General features: G+C 34.5%; 1 protein-coding gene across 10 annotated transcripts in view; it reads right to left on the reverse strand.

The window, feature by feature from the left end:
- Positions 1 to 8,757, reverse strand: part of LOC110814068 (Glycosyl hydrolase family 47 protein) — a 49,973-nt gene extending 41,216 nt beyond the window's left edge. For 3 of the 10 annotated variants that reach the window (XR_015817602.1, XR_015817603.1, XM_088215181.1), the window contains exons 1-5: positions 8,445 to 8,755; positions 6,729 to 6,848; positions 6,548 to 6,640; positions 6,213 to 6,299; positions 2,067 to 2,157 (exon numbers count right to left, since the gene is read on the reverse strand). Coding sequence is in view for 5 of the 10 variants with exons in the window: in XM_088215181.1 (XP_088071307.1) it covers positions 2,067 to 2,157; positions 6,213 to 6,299; positions 6,548 to 6,640; positions 6,729 to 6,848; positions 8,445 to 8,549 (496 nt within the window). In the remaining 5 variants the exon portion in view is untranslated. Of the gene's footprint in view, positions 1 to 2,066; positions 2,178 to 6,212; positions 6,300 to 6,547; positions 6,641 to 6,728; positions 6,849 to 8,444 lie in introns of those variants that run through there. The other 7 variants (XR_015817606.1, XR_015817605.1, XR_015817604.1 and 4 more) reach the window with 6 other exon arrangements.
- Between the last annotated feature and the right edge of the window lie 13,807 nt (positions 8,758 to 22,564).

The raw sequence follows: 22,564 nt of genomic DNA on the forward strand, positions 1-22,564 counted from the left end.
GTTGACAAAATATGAGGGTATCATCAGTAAAAAAAAGATGTGAAATCTCAAAAAAAAATTTGAAATAAAATAATATAAGAGTATTATTAACAATGGTATCAAGGGGCTACCACCCGTATACATATTACGGATTTTCAAATCAATCAAATAGTCAATAATATACTCAAAATCATCTAACCTTTTAATGTCATGACTCAAAATCAAAAATCCAAAAGAATACAGCCTAATTTGAACAAAATTCCTCTCAACCCTACAAAACTCTAACATTTCTTTCCTTCCACACCACCCAAAAGATAGATAAAGGAATAAGTAGAAAATGAGCTCTTTTATTACATAAGCCCGCCCAAGCCCAAACCTCCTCTCTAACATAACCCGCAATGACCCAGTTCAGCCCCAAAAAGCCATAAATTATAGTCCAAATGTTGTAGACCACTGGACATGCAAAATATGGTTGCAAGTTTCAGGCCCCAACTTACACAGATAGCATCAGTTAACCAGGATCTTCCCCCTTTGTTTAAGCATGTCAATCGTCAATATGCTCTCCCTACAAGGTTCCCAAGCAAAAAAAGCCATTCTGGGAGGAGATTTTGTCTTCCAAATCTGCTTGACAGGGAAAACCAAACACGCATTATCCATCCCACCTTGAAGCTTGCAATAGAAAGATTTTACAGAAAAGTTACAATGATTTCCAAGGTTCCACGCCCTCTGATCACTGTGATTATCCAGTTTAATATTGGAAAGTAAACCCAATAGTTCTTGATACTCAACAATTTCCCAACCATTCAAGTTTCTGCACAGCCGCACCATCCAATCCCATAGATATGTGAAACCTCAATCTTGTGGTTGCCTTTTACCCACCTCGACACCTCTCAACAATTCCACCACCTTTGCCCCCTCCAGTAAGCCATGTAGAGCTTTCGTAACAATGATAAATAAAAGAGGAGATAATGGATCACCATGACGCAATCTCCTAGAAGCCTTAAAAAAAGTAGATGGGCCCCCATAAACTAAGACAGCAAAAGTAGTAAAAATACACCACCGCATCCACCTCCTCCACTTCTACCCAAACCACATTCTCTCCAACATCTAATCCATAAAATTTCAACTCATATCATCATACACCTTCTCCATATCTAGCTTACAAAGTACCCCTTCCCTCTTGCCTCCCACCAAACCATCAACAGGTTCATTCGCCACCATAACCACATCTTGCAATCGCCTTTAATCATAAAAGAGTATTGGAGAGAGTTTAAGAAGAAAACTATTCACTACAGAATCAAATCCCAAAAGCAGAAGATCTTACAGTTCTGGAAGTGAATTATGTTTCTATTTAACAGGGAGATTTTTCCACAGATACCCTTCTGTTAGGTATCAGGTTCCTACAGTGCGCAATAAGGTGTGTTGTAGAAGGGGAGAAGGGCTTAAGCCAGGATAAGGAATATTGGTAGTTATGAGTAGTTATGAGAATACCCATTAGCATAACTGCTTCACTTTGTCTTAAAAGACCAACCTGTCTTTGTTAAACAGAATATGAAGGAAAAACTAATTTATAAGTTTTGAGTACTTGCCTTATTCAAGAGATCGTTGGATTTTCTCTTAACAGGTCCATAATCTAGTTTCAAAATAGGAAGGGACGAACTCTGAAACATTCTTCTATTCCTGAGAATTTCTATGTGAATCGTCCATCTGTTAGTAGGGACCATAAGCCACTAACGAACTAATACAAAACTAAAAAATCTTCTTAAGCTTTGATTGGCAACAAATGCTGTCTATAATTCTAGGCTACCCGAACAAATGTGATGCAGAAGATTACATCTCCGCCATATTACCTCTTCAATGACTATACAATGAACAAAGTACTTCTGAGCAATAATCCGTTTCAGAGCATTTCCCGTCTAATGAGCTTACAACTGTTCTCAATAATTCAAAGGGCACTAAGATAATGTTCTCCAGAATTCTCTCAAGATTCTGAATGAAAAAGAACAAACCAAATATACAATCTCTGAATGCAAAAACTCAATACTAGTTTGTGAATGTTAATTGTAAGACTAATATAATAGTGGTACCTGTAGGGGTGTCAAACGCAGGTAACATCCGTCGTGCAAGATCCTCAGCTAAGCCAAGTAATTGATTATCATAGGACGGAATTTTCATGCCCTGCAACCATATCATGAAAACTAAAATTCCAAAGATTAAAAATAGATTCTAAAACAGATACATCAGATTCACCCATATCTCAGAACACAGTAAAATTTTCCAGTGAACTTGCAAATGAAAACAATAGTAATATTCTTTTTTGGAAAGAAAAATATGATAATACTTGACATAGCTGTCAAGATGATCCCAAGAACACCAAAGCAGACTTGAAAGAGATCACAAGGTAATAGCAAGCATTAACTATCTATGGCTGGAAAACCTAGGCCTCAAAATATAACTTGATATCAAAGAAAAACCAGAAAGCTCCAGAATTGCCTCTCAACTCAGGACGCAATGGCTAAGGGAAACAATTGTATGTCATTCTAGTATTTTTGATCAGATTCTCTACACGGGACTGTGAAAAGAACCAGCTTAGGAAGAGAATGGGACATGACCAAGACAAGATGAAAATGGCACATGACAGGGCTGCTAGGGAGTCTCAACACCAGAAATGACCAATCACGATGCACAGAAGCATAAAATGAGATACTAAAGTAGAAATATTTCAATAGTAAGAAATATTGATGTAATAATAATGTTTATTATTATTAAGGTATTTAACTTATTTAGTAATTATTAGCTATAGGTTTATTATTAGTATGAGTTTATAATTTCCTATTCAGTTAGAACATTATATGATTATTTTCTATCATAGTTTATTTAATTAATTACCTATTTTCTATTTGATAGAATTCCCATATAGACAGATTGATTATTTTGATTATATTTGGGTACCCATAAATAGGGTACATAGCAAAACATGTGGAGAAAGAATGATCTTCAAAATTCTACTAGGTCTAAACAAAAATTTGGATGAAGTTAGAGGAAGAGTTTTAAGTACTAAACCTCTAGCTTCTATGGTCTATTCTAAAGTGAGACGAGAAGAAAGTTGGAAAAAGGTAATGATGGATACTCAAGTTGAGGCTCAAGACTTCACCACTTCTCCTTATGCATCAGCACTTTATGCTCATCGCCCAAATTTGAATAGTTATGGAATCCAATCAAGGAAAAATGGCCCGCCATGGTGCGACCATTGAAAGAAACCAGGGCACACAAAGGACACATGCTGGAAAATACATAGGAAGCCTGTCAATTGGAAGCCCAAGATAGGTACAAGATTGTTCCTAGAGACATGTTGTTCACTAAAGAACAATTGCCGTTCTCGCAAAAGCTCATCAGCCAACAAAATGTACCTGAAACCATTGGGATAGATACCATGTCTCAACAAGGTAATCTCCCTACAATTTTGACCTCAGAAGGAAATCTATGGGTCTTGGATTGTGATTCTAGTGCCTTTGATCATATGAGTGGAAATCAAAATTTATTCCACACACTTGATTCATGTCCTGGAAACCATACAGCATGGATAGTTGACATGTCTAACAGTTGAGGTCACAGGAATTGGAACTCTCATCATTAACAAGGATTTAATTCTCAAATACATGTTACTAGTTCCAAACAAAAACTACAATATCCTATCTATCATCATTAACAATGATTGGGCCTGCTTTATAGCAAGAGGTTGCCCAATTGCTTATTTAAGCCAAGCATTAACTGAACACCATCATTTTTTTTTGTGTCAGAAAATCGGGTTGGCCTAAACCATACACAATTGCTGATCGGATTTGAATGACAATTTTATGTAGTAGGCACATACCACTCCAAACTACGTGCTTATTGGAGTAGCAAGTTCTTGTATCCCCCTAACAACATTGGCTTGGGAAATTGATTGGTTTTCATTTACTGTCGAATACAAGGTTGGGCGGCAAAATAGAACAGTTGACTCTCTCACATCAAACACGAGGATCAAGGCAATTTATCTATTATTTTCATACCTCAACTTGATTTTGTTGATAATATCATGATTGAAGTCAAATCCTCTCGCAACTTGCAAGAATTAGTTGGTCGGATCCAGGAGGGCCAGGAACAAGATAGGGCCATATTGTGACAGCATCATCTTCTAAAAAAAAAGGATTTTCCTTCCACCATTGTCTCCTCTCAAGCGAATAGCTAGTCATCCCAACTACAAAGTGCATCAATTCCACAATTTCATCCGTTCTTGCCTGACTTGTGAACATCACAATAGAGAACATTTGCACTCTGCAGACTTGCTCGAACCTTTGTCCATTCTAAGACACGTTTGAGCTAACATCCAATTGGACATTAAACAACCTCCCTCTTTTCCACGGAAAGACTATTCTATTAGCTGTGATGGGTTTATCCTCTAAGTATGCACACTTCTTGTTGTTGTCTAACCCATACAAGGCCATCAGCTTGACACGCTTGTTCCTTAAATCCAATTTTTAAGCTCCATAAATTGCTCAAATCTATAGTCTATAACAAGTATAAAACTTCAACTCGTGCTTTTTGGTGTATGTTATTTAATTTATGTGACATCAAGGTTTCCTTCAGCTTTGCCTCTCACTTTCGACCTAGTGGTGAATGGGATTATTGAAGCTAGTGACACTCAAAACATTAGTTAGATTGGATTTTTTGGGTCAAAGATTATTGCAGTATAAGCTAAGTACATCCTTCCAAATGGCATATGGGACACCTACTCCAGGGCTTCTATTACTCTATAATGGGGATGCAAAGTTGGAGGTTGTTGACTATGAGTTGAATAATCGAGACTTTTGATTGACTTCTCCAACCCGAAGCTATCTGAAAAGAACCTATTATAGTACCTATCCGGAAGTACACCTCAGTGTGGCAATAACTCATTGTCAACTCTCTTTGGCTACAAAATGGGTTCAAAAGTTAGCTCCTAGATTTTATGGGCCTTTTTTCCATCCTTACTAAGATTGGTGAAGTTGCATACAAGGTAGATTCCTCCAATAGACCTCATTCATAATGTCTTTAATGTGCCATGTTTGATGAAGTTCAATGGGATGGAACTGGCGAAGCCTTCCTTACCTCCGATCCACTTGGGGAAAATTGTTGCAATTCCTCAAGTGGTCATCGTCTAGCTCTCCAAGAATGGGCAAGACTAGATCCTTGCCCATAATGAAGGCCTTTCTCTGGCCAATGGCTTGTAAGAAAATGCCTCATCGATAACCCAGTGTTATCCTTCCTTGGTATTCAGGGACAAACAGCTTCCAAGGGGTGTGATGATGTCACAAGAAAAACCACACAAAAAGAGAAGCAAGAAAGCAAAGGGTTCACTGGGTTGATATACAGTCATGGGACCCACGGTAAGCTCAAAGACCAAGGTAGAGCCACCAAATCAAGGTAATTTTTCTTATTCAGAATACATACTAATTCTACTAGACTATGCTTTCTAGTCAGTCTTTACCAATTCTGTTTAGTTCCGATTCCCTACTTTGATGTTGGAAATTAGGGAAATAAATTGTAACTTCCCCCACAAAAGTCTACCTTAATCAAGGAACAAGGAATTCAAATATTCCAATGAAAATTAGATTATTTTTTAAAGATCATAAGGTTCCTTCTGACGAGCCCTAAACTTAGGTAGTAAAGGCCGAAATTTCAGCAAGTAAGCTGTCATCTTGCTACAGGACTTCAGTTTACACCTGTTCCCAAACCTGAGATCCTATCAAAGAGTCTCACAATAATCTTGTCCACCCAGCATTGGATGTCTGAAGCATAACATGAAAAATGACTTATATTCTTTCCCACAATACTGCCACAACTTTTTTACTTTTAATAATAAAGTAATGTACGATAATCAATAAAAGCCATCTATATAGACACTAAAAAATTTAAATGAAGACAAAAAACCAACTCCTTGAGCTCAAAATTCTGCTCAAGGCAGATCTTTTTTGTTGCCTATCACTCCCAATTAAATAGCATGTATAAAGCTAATTCTTTTAGTTCAGATTTGTAGGAGATACAAACTTTTTTAATCTAATACTTCGCAATTCAATTTTGAAGAACATACAATTTTTTATGGTGCCTTCATGTGATAGCTGATGTTTTATTAGAAAAAAAAAACAAGAATGAATTTTATTAAGAATAAAAAGGCAAGAATAGATTCATAGATGTATAGGACCGTGTAATACCGTGGCATAATCACTGGCAATGAGATGAGCTGAAAGTAAACCTCCAAGGACACGGATGGTGGTCTCAAAAACTGATACTGTTTTGTTCTGCACGATATAAAAACTCCATAACTTAGATTTATAAAATTACTTTTCATAACTAGGGAGTTGTGAGTCTGGCCACTCCATACAACTTTATACTGACTGACTAGCCAACAGAATATTGGAACACAAGAAAGAGAAGTAACAGGAATAAATGCACATTAAAAATAACATTATTGAAAAAAAAAAACTCAAAGGAAAAAAACTTCACGAATGGTTGGACGCATAAACAGGGAAAAATCAGCATCACTCACTATGTCAAAGCGAAGATTTTTACCAATCCATTCAACAGAAGCAGTAAATTGTTCGCGATCACCGAGTAAAGCTAGCATGTCCAGCGAGTCAATCTGCAATAATGACACAGTGTCAACATCTAATAAAAAATTAATAAAAGAATTTAGTGTAGTGAAACTAAAGGAGAGAGGATTATTTCACCAAAGTTAATGCATAACCACCAAGTGTATCTTCTCCTCCGCATGATAGTGGTCTTAATTCATCAAGTGGAAATGCATGCTCCATGTATCCATTAAAAGCATGATAGAACATTTCACGCACCTACAGCATATAAGCGAAATACATTCCACTTTAAAATATGTTAGAAGCTCAAACATTATAATCTAGGAAAAAGAAGCAAACTATTCCGATTAAGCTTCAAGTAACAAATAAGCTTGTAAATCAGAATTATACGGCTTGCAAACAGACCAACTATAACCCTTAGTGAGTCAAAGAACCATGGGTGACGGTCAATAATGGTCAAGCAACCGATAAATGGAATCAATAAAAGTGAAGCAACTGTCCTTCATTTTGACATAAATAAGTTAAGCTAATAGACCAATAAAGCAAGTTAATCATTATGTTAATAAAAATGTCTGCCCTTGATCTTGGCATAATTAGATAGTAAGTGGACACAATAGGTAGCCAATAAAGGAGGCTTAGACGTTGACATGAATACATTTGACAAACCATTTCCAGATAATTTTCTCTCTTGCTTCTAATCTTCTTATGTCGAAAATTGGTTCTAAGCCAACTACGTTCGGCCAGGACAAGGCTTTTTTCTTTCTTTGTCTTGGTTTCACATTCTATGAGATTCCTGATCATAGCATGGCAGACCTTTGACATCATGCTAGTTGGGGAGGAGATCGACAGCGTCAGGCAAAGTGAAAATCGCAGAGGTTTTCGTTTGATAAAATCTTTAGGGAAGAAGAGGTGGACTGGTTGGTTAAAGCTTTCAGAAAATTTTACTAAGAGAAGGGTATAGGCTCACAGGTCAAAAAAATGATAGGTTGGAACCATGAATTGTGGGGCATTAGGCATTAATGGAGGTCGCAGATTCCTGGCCATCATGAAGAAGACAAGGGACAGGGGAAGGAGGATATATACTCCTAAGGGGGCGGGTGCGAGTAGGTAGTGGCAGATGATGTTGACGATGTGTGGGGTTGAGGAGAAGGGATTTTAAACCTCCTTGGAAACCTACCTCCTCCTTTAGTGTCCTTTCTCTTACTGATTTTGGTCTATGGCTTATGATCTACTCAGGGTAAATTGAACGATGACTAGTTCTGTGAAAGATGAGCTATGAGTTTAGAGAGACGTCCATGGAGATAAACGCTTCAACAAAACCATTGGAGCTACTTTATGAGTTACGTGAAGGAGAAAAAATAAAAGAGTCTACCTTTAACATATTTAAACTCTTATGGTTCCAGAACCAGGCCTTTTTTATTAAGAGCCATTATCTTTATACTATAAGAATTCTAGAGACGATATTTTGAGAGACAACGAACAAATTCTTTTTTTTTTTTTGGTTTGCGTGTATAGTATCTTTCACTAAGAATGTAGTAACTCATACCCCAAACGACTCCACACTAAGAAAATATTACAATTTGATTTCATTAACTGATGATACTCCATCAAAGTAACATGAATACAAAAAGAAAAATAACAACCGCTTAAGTAGCGGATATTGAGAACACAAATAAACCTAATAACAGATCAGTGAAAAAGCAATCAAGATATTATTCAATACTAGAAAGTTCGGCATGAAGCCCTAATTCGCTTCAGCTGAAATGATGATTACATTAAAATGTAAACAGAATAGATAGGAGGGGAGGAGGAGACTGAAGTGAATTTGACAGAGAATAAAGCTAAAGATAGAACCTCATCTCTGAGTTGTTTGGCTTCATTGGGAGTGACTCCATCAGCGAGAGCTGCATGAATGAAAAGGTGGGAAGAAATTAAGGAGACTAAGAAAAGATGAAGCATCTTCAATGCTTCCCTTTGATTTTGATTTGGCTTTCGCGGCTCCGATTAATCTCTCTCACTCCCACTACTTCTGTTTCTGTTTCTGCTTTTTTTTAACCCTTCGTTGCTTTGCTAGCCGCTGTTGCTCCTGCGGCTTGACGTTCGCAGCTCACCGCTCGTCGACGCGGACAGCCCCTTCAAGCTTTTTCTTTTCTTTAACGAGTTAAGGAGTTATGAAAGTAATTTTTTTGGGGTAAATATCGAAATTATTGTAAAAGATATATTATAATTGAAATTTTTACCAAAGTTAAACCAAGTAGCATTGGTGGTTAAATTATATTTCATTAATTAATAGTTATGGGTGTTAAATTAGACAGGTTAAACTAATTTAATTCAATTTAATCTGATTACAATATTACAAAATTTAATATTTTATTATTAAAATTTAATTAAATAATTTAATTTGACCATATCAATTTAACTCAACATTTTTGTTATTATAAATAAATTGAGCGAGAAGAAGAAATTTAAGAATGCGGTCAACCTGGGCCATGATAGACCAAGCTCAAACTCGATCTACGAAGCCTAATCGACCAAGCTCATTGACCATTTTTTATTAATATTTTAATTATTTTGAAGATTTTATAATTATTTTCATAATTTTATAAATTATTTATTGATTTTTTAACTTAATTTTGTTGCTATAATTTTATTGTTACTTTTTATTTTAATAAGTAAGTAATTTCAAATTGAAAGAGAATCATAACTTATTATAGTGGGAACAATATATAACAAAGTCTAATTCATTCTCTTAGCTTTGTTGTTTAATTGAAGTGTATCAAAAGGAGTTTTTTAAAAAAGAATTTCAATCATCTCTTGGATCTTGTATGCATCACTAAAGGAGTCTTTGTTATAGATTTTTCAATATGAAATGGGAGTTGAATTTGTATTAACAGATTTAAAAGATTTAAAAATATTTATACAAGAAAAAAATAGTAAAAAATAAATTATTTATTCAATCACTTACTGATAATAAATATGTTATATAAATTTTATGAAACAAATATATATAAGAGTAAGCTAAGTTGACTAGATATAATGCTAAAAAACTAAAAATAAATATTTTATATTCAAAACCAGAATATCTATAATAATTATAACCATATATTAAATAGATGTGAAACTTTAATATGCTCTTTTAGTTGGAGCATGAATATTGAAAATTCTCAACTTCCCCTTGTGATTCTTGAAAAGAGATTTTGGAAATGTATTGGCTATATATTTTTATCATATTTTTTATGCTCTTATTAGTTCAATTTATGAGAAAAAATAAAAAAAAATGCATTTAGAGTTATAAAATTAAGTTACAAGCATAATTATGATGCAGGTGCTTTGATGAAGAAAAGAGAAAAAAAAGGTTGAAAATAAAAGAAGAGAAGATGAAGAAATTGACCCAAACCACTAATAGTAGCCCAGGCCCAGATTTACAAATTAGTCTAACTTAATAAAACATCTCGTTTTTGGGGAAAAAAAGAAAAAATAAATAATATATGTATATATATATATATATACAAAACATAAAAAGGCGTGGAGGCCTCTAAAAAGGAAAATAAGTTGAAGAGGAAATTAAAAAAAAAAAAGAGTTGAAGAGAAAAGAGGGCGACTGAAAAGAAAAAGGGAGGGTCAACATAAGAAGAGTGCGAGATTTTTCTACCTACAAATAAGAGATGAATTAGCATAAAAGGGTACATAGCTTCCTCGTTCAATCTATGAAGGACTCGATGGTTATAAGATTACTGGCGAGGGCAATTGGATACCATCCCCTGTTTGGTTGTCTCTAGAGTCTTTGGTAGCCTACTGGCACATTTCAGCTTGTGGATTTAGAGCACAACTTCTACCTCGCTAAATTCAGCAATCCAGCGGACTACGCACACATCCTCATCAGGGGCCATTGGGTTATTTATGGGCATTATTTAATAGTGCAGCCATGGACAAAGTCCTTCTCTGTTGATGATGATAGGGTGGCGTCAATAGTTGCCTGGGTCTGCTTCCTTGGCTTACCGATCCAATATTATCATCAAAGTGTGCTAAGGGCGATTGCAAAAGCGATTGGAATGGTGGCGCGCATCGACTACAATACGGAAGCCACAGAACGGGGGAAGTTCGTCTGATTAGCTGTTTTTGTTGACCTCACAAAAACTCTTACTTCTAAAATTCTGATAGAGAGTGGAGTACGAAGGCTTATCGACCATTTGCTTTAATTGTGGTTGTTATGGCCATCTCTCGGAGCAATGTTCGTGGAAAGAAGGGGTTGATGTTGCAGACAACGAAGGAGGGATGGAAGACACCAATAGGAAAGTGCCGCCGCTAGGGGTGCCTGAAGAAAAATTCGAGCTGTGGCTACGTGTGACCCACCAAGGAAGGAAGAATGACAAGAAAGATAACACTTCTAGAAACAAGGATTCCACCGCAATTACCAAATGTAACGGTCCTGGCTCGCATTTTGATTTGATTGCTGAGATGAGGGAGGATAATATAGTTGGTAATGGGTCAATCATAGTTTCAACGAGGGAAATTTTTGAGGCTTTAAATGATGAATTAACTCAGCAATGGAAGGTGGTAAATGTTGAAGAATATAGGGGAGAAGGTCAATAGAGCAGGAAAGGGAAATAAGTTTTAAAGGAGGTTGGGGCTTTTTTCGTTGGATCGAACCTAAGAGGTAACGGCCCATAGGGGCCGATAGGGAAATTTAATGGAATGGGCCAGAGGAGTAAGTTGAACAAGGTTCAAGATCATGCCCACCTTGAGAACTTTAGTAAAAGGACCCAGAGGGAAGGGAACTAACTACTAAAGTCCAATTGAGACAATCTGGGCCTCCCGCTTAATCCTGACCCATCCGCCACTATCCATCATGTCCGAACCCAACTTGACCCGCTGAATCATTCAGCAGTCCAGATTAAAGACCGGGTAGGGCAAATAGATGATAATAACCTGAATGTCTCTAATGGCTCTAAGACACATTCAGATGCTGACCGGATACAGAAGGCATCGAAATCCACCCCAAATAAACACCTATCAGGCATCAAAGTCAATAGAGCTTCCCATCGCAAGCTCAAGTTGAGGAAGTGTCGTGAGGAGACAACGTCGACTTCTCAACTTGTGGCCAAATTAGTTCTAGAGGAGATGTTCAGTTCTGAGGTGGACCAATGTGAGGTGTTCCTAGTCAATGTTGCCATCAGCAACGCTGACTGATCTAGTGCATCCTCTTGCGATCGGGTCATCCGACCAAGTTGGATGTTTTAGTGGTTGGGTGCTTTCTTCTCATCCTTATGCTTATGGACCTGAAAATATTCACATGGAATTGTCAAGGAGCCATCAATCCATACGTTAAATGTGTGGTTCAGGCATTTGTTAAGTAGTAAAACCCTTCCATTATGGCCTTAGTTAAACTTCATACTGTTGGAGAGATGGCTGATAAAGTCATCCATAAACTGGGCTTTAGATTCTCACATCGGATCGAGGTGCAGGGTTTCACTGAAGGTATTTGGCTCATTTGGAATGATCTTTTGCGTGTCGACATCCTCATGAATAACTGTCAATTCCTTCATACTAGATTTCACTGGAGTGAGAGAGAGCCAGTCGTTCTGCTTACTGCGATCAATAGGAGTCCTTAGGCATATAAATGCCACTATCTTTGGCCTCACATGAGCCAACTTGTAGTACCATGACGGAGCCATGGTTGATTGCTAGAGATTTTAATGCAATCTCGGATAACTCCTATTGGAAAGGGGTGCTACTAGAGGGAGTAAGTGTTGTCTCCTCTTCTCTTAGTTTTTGAGCCACAACTCTCTCTCGATAATCGATTATATGGGGCCGAATTATACTTGGCAAAAAGGTACCCTGCTCCAATGACTTGATAGGACCATTGCCAATTTGTCTTGGTTGACTGTATTCCCTGATACTTTGATGCACCACCTGACCAAAATACAGTCTAATCAATGTCTCTGCTGATTAATGTTAGAGTAAGTCAATCCCAAAACCGATGCCCCCCTCCCTTCTGATTTCTCGAGGCTTGATTTACCCATCTCAATTTTCCTTATCTCGTCCAGAGTAGTTAGAAGGGCGGGGATTCTTTTCAGGTCACTATTGACAATTTCTCGATATGTGCTCAGGATTGGAATATCATATTTTTTTGCCATACATTTCATAATAAGAAACGCTTAATAACTCTCATTGCTGGCATCCAAAGGACACTGGAAAATGGCATGTCTGAGTACCTCAATAAATTTGAAGAGTCCTAGTGCCAAGAGCTGAAGACCATTTTGCTACATGAAGAACCTTACTGGTTGCAAAGAGCTATATATGACTTCATTGCCCTCGGCGATAAGAATATAAGTTATTTTCATGCGCGCACTATGGCACAGCATAGACGAATTAGGATTACTATGCTTCAGGACAATGCAGGCAATTGGATTTCTAATGAGGGTCAACTTAAACTCATGGCCTCCAAGTTCTTCAAATGCCTGTATTATAAGGATACGTTTAGTAGTTGCATCTTTAAGACCCGTGGTAGGTTTTTAATGATTTCTCCTGGAATGTTTATCGCCTTGGGGAGGCCGGTCACCAAAGAGGATATCCATGCGGCTTTATTTGATATGAAACCGCTTAAGGCACTGGGTCCAGATGGGTTGCATGCGATATTTTGTCAACATTATTGAGACACCATTGGCAACTCGGTTTGCAAAATGGTGATGAAAGTCTTCCATGGTGAGGATATAGAAGAAGGCCTCAATAGAACTTTAATTACTTTGATCCCTAAGATGATTAAACCCACGAATATTAAGGACTTCTACCCTATAACCCTGTTTAATGTCTGCTACAAAATTATCATTAAAGTCCTTGCTAACAAGCTTAAAAGTCTTATGCCTAACCTGATCAGCGAGACCTAAATAAGTTTTGTGAAATGCCATAACATATCGGATAATATCATTTTGACACAGGAAGTTATACACTTGATGAGATAAAAAAAAAGGTAAGGCCGATTGGATGGCGATCAAAGTGGATACGAAAAAGGCGTATGATAGAGTCAGCTGGGATTTTATTGACGATATCCTTTAGGACGTGGGTCTTCCGTAAGCTCTCATTCAGGTTATCATGCACTGGATCCTCTAAATCCATGCAACTTATGTGGAATAAAAGGCCACTATGGAGGTTACTCCCTCTAGGGGCATCTGCGAGGGTGATCCCATTTCACCCTACATCTTTGTCTTATGCATGGAGCGTCTTTCCCAGTATATTAACCAGTTGGTTGATTAGGAAATTTGGCATCCTATCTTGCTAAGTAAAAAGGGGCTCAAGTTGTCACACACCTTTTTTGCAAACGACTTAATCCTTTTTAATGAGATTTCAGACAGTCAGGTACAACTATTGAAGTCAATTCTTGAGAAATTACATGAATATTTCGAGCATAAAATTAGCATGAATAAAATCTGTATCTTCTTCTCCCATAATGTGTTGGAAAGTAAGGATCAATATATCAGCTCAACCTTTAGATTTCAAGTCTCTAGGAATCTGGGCACGCACTTATGTGTTCCTCTGATTAATGATAGAGTCACCAAGGACACCTACATGTATATTCTTGAGAAGGTAAGGAAGAAATTATCTGAGTGGAAAGCCACTAGCCTATCCATGCTTAGTCGCCTAATGCTGGCCAAGTCGATGTTAATGGCTCTCCCCGCCTATGCGATGCCGACAATTTTCATTCCTTGCTATATTTGTGATCAAATTGATCAACTTATGCATGGTTTCATTTAAGGTTCTACTAGTGTTGGGAAAAAGCTCAACCTTGTGAGTTTGAAGGATATATGTCAATCTACAGAGCTTGGGGGGTGATATTCCGAGTTTTAGAGCTCTTAATAACGTTTCCTCATTAAAATGGGCTTTACTATCCTTACCAAACCCCACTTTCTTTGAGTTAAAATTTTGCAACATAAGTATAAGTGGGATCACTTATATACAGGCCCTATTTACTTAAATACTTACTCTCATCTGTGGCAGAGTTTGAATGGTCTCTGGGAGGATTTGAGATATGGGTTGGCCTATAACATTGGGGATGGTAGTAGAGCTAGATTTTGGGAGGATAACTGGTTGGGGGATTCGAGCCCTCTTAGGCTTTTTGCCTTCTACCCTATTGATGATAGTGATAGGTCCAAGAAAGTTAGGGACTTGGTGGACTCGAATAATTAGTGAGACTAGGATCAATTGCATACCTAGCTTCCTGCTAAGATACTACTTTAGTTAGCAACTGTTAAAACTCCACAAGATGGTATAGATATGGATGCCCCGCATTGGGGACTCTCACTTGGCAATAAGTTTTTTGTAAAATCTACTTATAATATGATTACTGATGTTTCTTCTCTTTTTGCAAATATCAGGTGGAAGTTAGTTTGGAAGTGGTCTGACGCACAACGCATTCGACACTTTCTTTGACTGGACCTATGGAAGGGCCTTTTTACTGGCGATGAGTAGGCCCATAGACACATGACGGATGGCCTCAGCTGCCATGTCTATGGGTGTGACACTGAGGATCTAAATCATACTCTGAGGAATTGCAACCAGGCGAAGGGTCTTTGGAGAAGGATCATTCCGCAAGCTGCTGACCAGAGTTTCTTTTACACACATTTTGATGAGTGGATGGCTGCCAACTTGCAGAATCAATATAGTTGGAGGATTATGTTTGGTATCACTTGTTGGCTTCTATGAAAGCAGCGTAATGTGTTTCTTTCCGAGGGGAGGGGGGTGCCCCATAGCTTGGAGGAGCTAAGGTCCGAAGTTTTCAGGCTTACGACGTATACATTTTAGGCTTCTATGATTGAGGCCACCATCCTAGCCAGCATGTTCGAAAGAAGGAAAAACTCATCAGTTGGTCTCTGTTACCCCAGAATTGGGTTAAGATTAATAGGGATAGGGTTGTCCGTGGTAGCAGTGAAATTGTATGTGTTGGTGCTCTTGGTAGGGAAAGCACTGGTTAGTGGCTTAGGGGATATCTTCGGCATATTGGTGTTTATTTCGTTGTTCAGGCTAAGTTGTAGGGGGTATTTGATGGTCTTGCCATTGCTTGTGGGTCGCGTCAAGTTGTTTTAGAGATGGATAGTGACCTCGTTGTTCAGGCCCTGAATAAAGTGCTTAATAATGACATGATCCCAGTTAATGCTAATTCCAATCTTGTCATGGCGATCAAATCTTACCTTATAGAGAATTGGACTGTTAAGATCCATCACATCTATCAAGAGGGGAATCGGTGTGCTGGCTATTTGGTGAATCATGCCTTCCATTAGCCCCTTGGATATTATCAGCTACAACATCCTCCCAAGGAGTTCCTGGACATCATGAGAGAGGATATCATCAGGGTATCTTTCCCTAGTATGTGTACTACCTAGGGCAGTTTCTGTACTGCGTTGTTTGTTTCTTTCCCTTGTATCCAAAGAAAAAGATAAATGTGATTTAGTTTTTAGTTTTCTTCTCGTTGCAATTTAACAATATTAAAACTTAAATAGGTTGTGAGAATTTGTCAGTTTATAGTTTTATTTGTGATTGATAGTTTTAGAATAGTGAAAGTGAAATTCTATCAATTAAACATATATTATTAAGTGTTAGTTATGATTTAAATGAGAGTAATATAATCAAAATAATGTGGATTAATCGAATTATCACAGATTTAAGTAAATCAAATTAATAATTATTATAAAAATTAACAGCTATTAATTAATAAACCTAAAAAATACTGGAAATGAAACCGAAAGTACATTAGAATAATTCGATTATTGCAAATTAGATTAAATCGATTACGAAATTAAAACTCAAATATACCTAAGATTTATGTGAAATCAATTACTCTGGTGCATATTCATAATGTCTTTAATTATTTTATGAAATACTGGCTTTGTAACTATAGAAGGGTCTGTTTGGCCACAATTCTCAATTGTTATCTATATTATAAAAAAATACCAACTTAAAAGACACTAAAAATTTAAAGTATTATTGGCAAAAGTTAAAAATGAGGAATCATTTATGCATTTAAACACAAACTGTTTATGTTTTTTCAAAATTATCATCAAGCACAAGCTTGCTAATTGCATATATATATATATATATATTCATGTTTAAATATCTACAGCTTATCTTCTCCTTTCTAGAAAACCTAGTCATTTTATCCATCAATTCTTCTACCTTCTTTCCCCATTCAACCATGCCAATTGATACATCTAACCTGACATCGTCAGACAACAATAGGAAGTCTACCTTCTTTAAATTGTAAAAAAAAATTGATCCTTCTTTTTTCATAGTTTATGCGTTCAAAATTGAAAACATATAGCAACACCTAAAGTTCTATTATTTACTATTTGATAAAGACATTCTTTAATTTCTTCTTATAACATATATGGGTTTTATAAAAGAGGCGAATGAAACTTCTTAAGCGTGGTTTTGAAAGAGAAAAATATTTTGATTGGTGAGCTAGACATTATATTCAACTAACTTATGTCATAACCCTTGAAGATAATAAAAATGCTCAAGCGAATGCTTTAATAAAGAAGCAAACACATGGTTAAACTGTGATTGCATTCTCTCTTCCTTCTCTATTTTTATTTTTTTATTATTTTTTATTAATAAAAATTCAATATTCTTACTTGTATTTGATTGGAAAATTATGAATATTTAAAGTATTTATAAGTTAACATAACATAAACTTCAAAAATTCAATCTGTTACCTTCATTTTGAGTTGTTATAAAATTTTAGCTAATATAGTTGACATCCAACTCATAAATACATGCATCGTAAAACCTAACACATTATTACACATATCTAAATGATGATGACAACATATATATGGGAGTTTTAAATAGGAAAATTGTTCTACTGACCCTCTATTAACATACTAAGGATAAGAAACTGGCTTGTAACAACTCATAATTGCTTATACCTAGTGGTGTTTATTGTATGGTCTAGACCTGAAAACTAGATTGCTTGGTCGAGACTGGACCAGATCAAAACATTTTCGGCCCAGTCCTTGTTCTAGGTTCTTCTAAATTATATATAAATAGAAGAAAAAAAACGAAAAAGAAAAAGAAAAAGAAGACTAAATGAACTGAGAAATAGAAATAAGAATCCTAACCCATTCCCACTTACGCGTCAGTGGCACAATTTCCTCCTTCTAACTCCTCTTTTATATGTCAACCATTGTTGGCCGCTTTTCATGCTTCCTTTTCTATTTCAATGATCCTACTATATGGATGGATGCTGCTTCTTTTGCTTCCTGCAAACTCCAATCTAATGTTCATCCTTTATGTATGGGCGTGGCTTTTTGTTCTCTTGCTCCTTTATTCTTTTTATTCAGTGTTGTGTCTTAACCATTAGGAGAGCAAAACTCCATTCTTATAGACATATTTATGGCTTTTTCGTGAAATTACCATAATTTCAATATTGATTTGTATATAGGATTTCAAGCCCCATCATCATAGGAGGTTGCTGAGTCATGAAGGTGGAGGAGGATAAGTTTGTTTGTTGTAAAGTTGGGTCAAACTAATGCATTTCGTTTTAAATAAAAAATAGTAATTTTTTATTAAAAAATATTTTTGGTCAATTTTGGTCAAGATTGAACAACCACTAGAATTTTTCTGATCCAAACTAAATTGAACATGATTTATCTATTCCAATTTTGGAACATTAAACACCCCTACTTATGATAATATTGCTATTTATCTAAAATGTGTAACACAATTTTTCTTTTCTCTGTTGTACTCTCACAATATCTCTAACCTGCAATGAAGTCACACAATTATTAAGATACACAATTAACACATGTTAATCTCTAGTTTGAGTGTATAACAACCGCTCAACCTAGACAATTACATCTACAAAGCTTCAAAACTTCAAACTTCAAGACTTGTCAATTGCATAAGCAAATTAGCATATTTGAATCACATTTAGTTAGTTTATCTTGATTTATAGACAATGTACAAGCTAATTCACCAACACAACCATTTAAGCTTCTAAAAATACTTGTCTAAATAAGTCATACGACATGACTAGTTAAAGCCATTTTGTTCACACGTTTTAGTTTGAGTGAGTACCACCTAAGACACCTCTTAGATTGACACTAAAAAAATCATTATTTGTATCTCAATCTTGTTCAAGTTCTTAGCTCACATAAATTGCGTGCTACCTTGTCACACATGAGAGGTGTGATGATAAGCTTTTTCTTTTTTTTTTTGTATAAACAACTATCTAAAATGTCACTCTTGTTTTTCTTATATAAATAATTTGTGCAAGTGACCTTAAATCTCACCAACTCCACAAAACTACTCTTTCTCTTAGGTCTCATCACTCACATCTTATAGGTCTACAATCGAACTTCTAAAATATTGTCATCACTCTCCTAGATTTTTATTTCCATCTTCTAGTTATTTAGTGAAGTTTCAAAGTAATTTGTTTTTTTCTCATTAGTGATTAGAAGAGTTACTGACATTATTGATAAAGCAAATGAAGAAAAGGGACCAAGTGCTTGGAATACAAATCTAATGTTCAATGGTGATCCACCAACTTCACTTATATTGTTCTCAATTTCTTCAAGGTTATTTGTTTTTCTCCCTTTCCTATGTTTACAAAACAACTTGTGCTAAAAAAAATACATATTTGGATTCCGTTGGTGATAAAAAGAATTGTTGATATTATTGAAAGAGCAAATGAAAAAAAAGGCCCTACATTAAAAATCTAAATGCTCAATAGTGAGCCATTAACTTCACTTAAATTGTTCTTAATTTCTTCAAAATCGCTACTAGTTACCCATTTAATAATTATTACTGTTTAACAACTCATTTAGTTCGTTGAACAAGTTGTAGTAAGTCTAAAATGTAATGGATATTATGTTAGAAGATTTTATTACCATATTTAACTTTTTGCATCACCATAAAAACTTGCAACAAAGTTGTAATCATAACTTATGTCCAAGGGTCATGAATCCCCACTAAAACCTCTCCTACAATATATATATATATATATATATATGTGTGTGTGTGTGTGTTTTCTCTTTAAAGCCAATTGTACAATTAATTTGCATTATTTTATACCTAATATTCTCGGCCTAAATAATTAATTGGCATTAAACCTAATTAAAAATATAGCTAATAAACTCACACTTCAACAATGTAAAGTTCAAAATAAATTTTAAAATTTGAATTTAAATAAAATTTATTACTTATCTGTAATACTGCAGATATTTTATTTTATATATGTTAAAATATATTTTCTCATGGGCTAAATGTTCAAAAGTTACCATACTTAATTATATTCAACCCACAACTTTATATATTCAATTGGATGTCATCAACAATCCCTAGTACCTATATATTTAACACTATTAACATTTTTATCAATGTGATATGCTACTTTAATAAAAATTATCATGTGAGGATGATGTGTATATACATATCAAGTCAATCTTTAGTTTATTTTTATTTTTATTTTTATTTTTAAAGATCAAATGAATAAAGATAAAATATATATTATTGTAAATAATTATTCAACTAAAGTTAATATGACATGCATATTTAGATAATTTTAATAATACAACATATTATATACTAACTGTACAATTGAAGCTCACGAGTGCAGATTTTATTGAGAATACAAAACTTGTTAATTTATAATATATATTATTGAGTAATGATCAACGTGTAATGACTAATTTAATAAGATTAAAAGTCTATTTGGATGATATTATATTAATGTATGATATAGTTTTTTTATAATCTTATCTTGTTTATTTGAATTTTCAACATGTGGTGTAATTTTTTTTACGGTTATTACATGGTTCAAAGATTACAATTTTTTTTTTATTTTTTCAAACAATCGAATCGGTAGTTTAATGTAGTTTGGATGATTTTGTTTTCATTTATACCCTTAACCCTTTTTATATTGTCACTTTATTTTTTTTTATAAAATTTATTTATTTTATTATATATATATTTAATTATATATATACATATATCTATATAATTAATTATGTATACATATATATATTTAGTTATATATATACATATATAATATATTTAATTATATAAATACATATACATAATATATTAAATTATATACATATATATGTATATTTAATTATATATACATATACATAATATATTTAATTATATACATATATATAATATATTTAATTATATATAGACATGTAAATATTAAATTATATACAAACATACATCTATACATTGAATTATATATACATATATATAATATTTAATTATATATGTACATATATATATATGTACATAATATTTAATTACATATAAACATGTATATATTTAATTATATATACATATATCTATATATTTAATTATAAATATGTATATATAATATATTTAATTAAATATATATTTGTTTAATTATATATATATTTTTCTTTTTAGTTTTTTATTTATTATTATACACAATAAGATAAAGACAAAATAGTTAATTTGATCAAATATACAAACATATTATTTTATCAATTTAAATAAAGACAATTACCATTATCATACATTAATAAATAATTTTTTTAAATATAATATAACTTGAACATTACTGTACCCTGCACTTACTTAACAATACCGTACATTAATAGACTATCATAAAAATCATCTAAATAAATATTTAAAACTTTTGTATTCTACTTAAAATATAAAAATTCAAATTTTATTAAAAATATAAAACTTATCACTTTATGAATATAATATTAATTAACAGTAACAAATCAATAATATTTACTTCAATATAACCAAATATTTAGCCCATTTATTTTTGTTAATAAGATTCTAATAATCAAGTTGAGTTCAGTTTTATAAAAACAACTATTATTTCTGTGAAAAAAAAATATACATTTCAACCAAGGTCACTTAGTTAGGGTTCCACCTAGCCATTTCTTATTTATTTTTAAATAAATAATAAATAATGATACACAATGTCATATCACAGTGATGTCCCTCATGACTATAACGACTCCGGAAATTAAAAGAAAACGCATATATAAAATTTTAAGTGCGGAAGCGAAATAAAATATTATGATTAACATCCCTTACACAATAACCAAACGTATTAAACGTATGAAAGAATAAATTAACTAAAGTGGATATTAGAAATGAATACTATAAGGAAAACTATAAAATCTTTAGGCATCTATTCGCCGTCTTCCTGCGGAACGGGCTCGAGAACCAAGTCCTCCTGATCTAAAATGGTTAACTAAGGAATGAGCTACACTACCCAGTAAAAGAATGTTACACTATGATATCATGAAATCATACGCACTCTGTAACATAACACATGTCATATTTTTAATATTTCAATAATCAAGCAACAAATTTTCTCTATCACCAGCTTACCAGTATCCATGGGGATCCATAGGGGTTTCCGCCACACGTGAACCATTCATTTTAACAACTTAATTCCAGGGCCGTCCCCATACCCCGTCCGGTATGGGCACCAAAATAATAAATCTCAATACCCCATTCGGTAAGAAGGTGAAGCGGGCCGTCCCCATACCCCGTCCAGTATGAGGGTGAAGCGGGTCGTCCCCATACCCCGTCCGGTATGAGCGCCAAAACATTTAAAGTCTCTATACCCCATCCAGTATGAGAGACAACGTTCCCGGTAGGGTCCCCTATGGACCCGGTCCGTCCACTATCTCCCAGAATGTCTAGTGAGGCTGTTAACCTATCTATTTATCAACTCAATCCTATTCCTATTTGTTATTAGTCTCAATTACCCAATCAAACATGAATACATAAACCAGTAACGAACACCAAACCAGACAAACATAACATCAAGTTCATAATAATCAAACCATAATAAATTAAACAGTGAATCATGCATACAAAGCCACAGAATAAATAAATCATATACTACATTGTATTTAGACTGTAAAATAAATCAAACAGGAACTAACTGAAAAACATATTAGATTCGAGCTCTACTAGCAACCTTAATTAATTATACA

Source organism: Carica papaya, chromosome 3, assembly GCF_054855325.1.
Source record: "Carica papaya isolate Zhongbai chromosome 3, ASM5485532v1, whole genome shotgun sequence".
NCBI lineage: Eukaryota > Viridiplantae > Streptophyta > Magnoliopsida > Brassicales > Caricaceae > Carica > Carica papaya.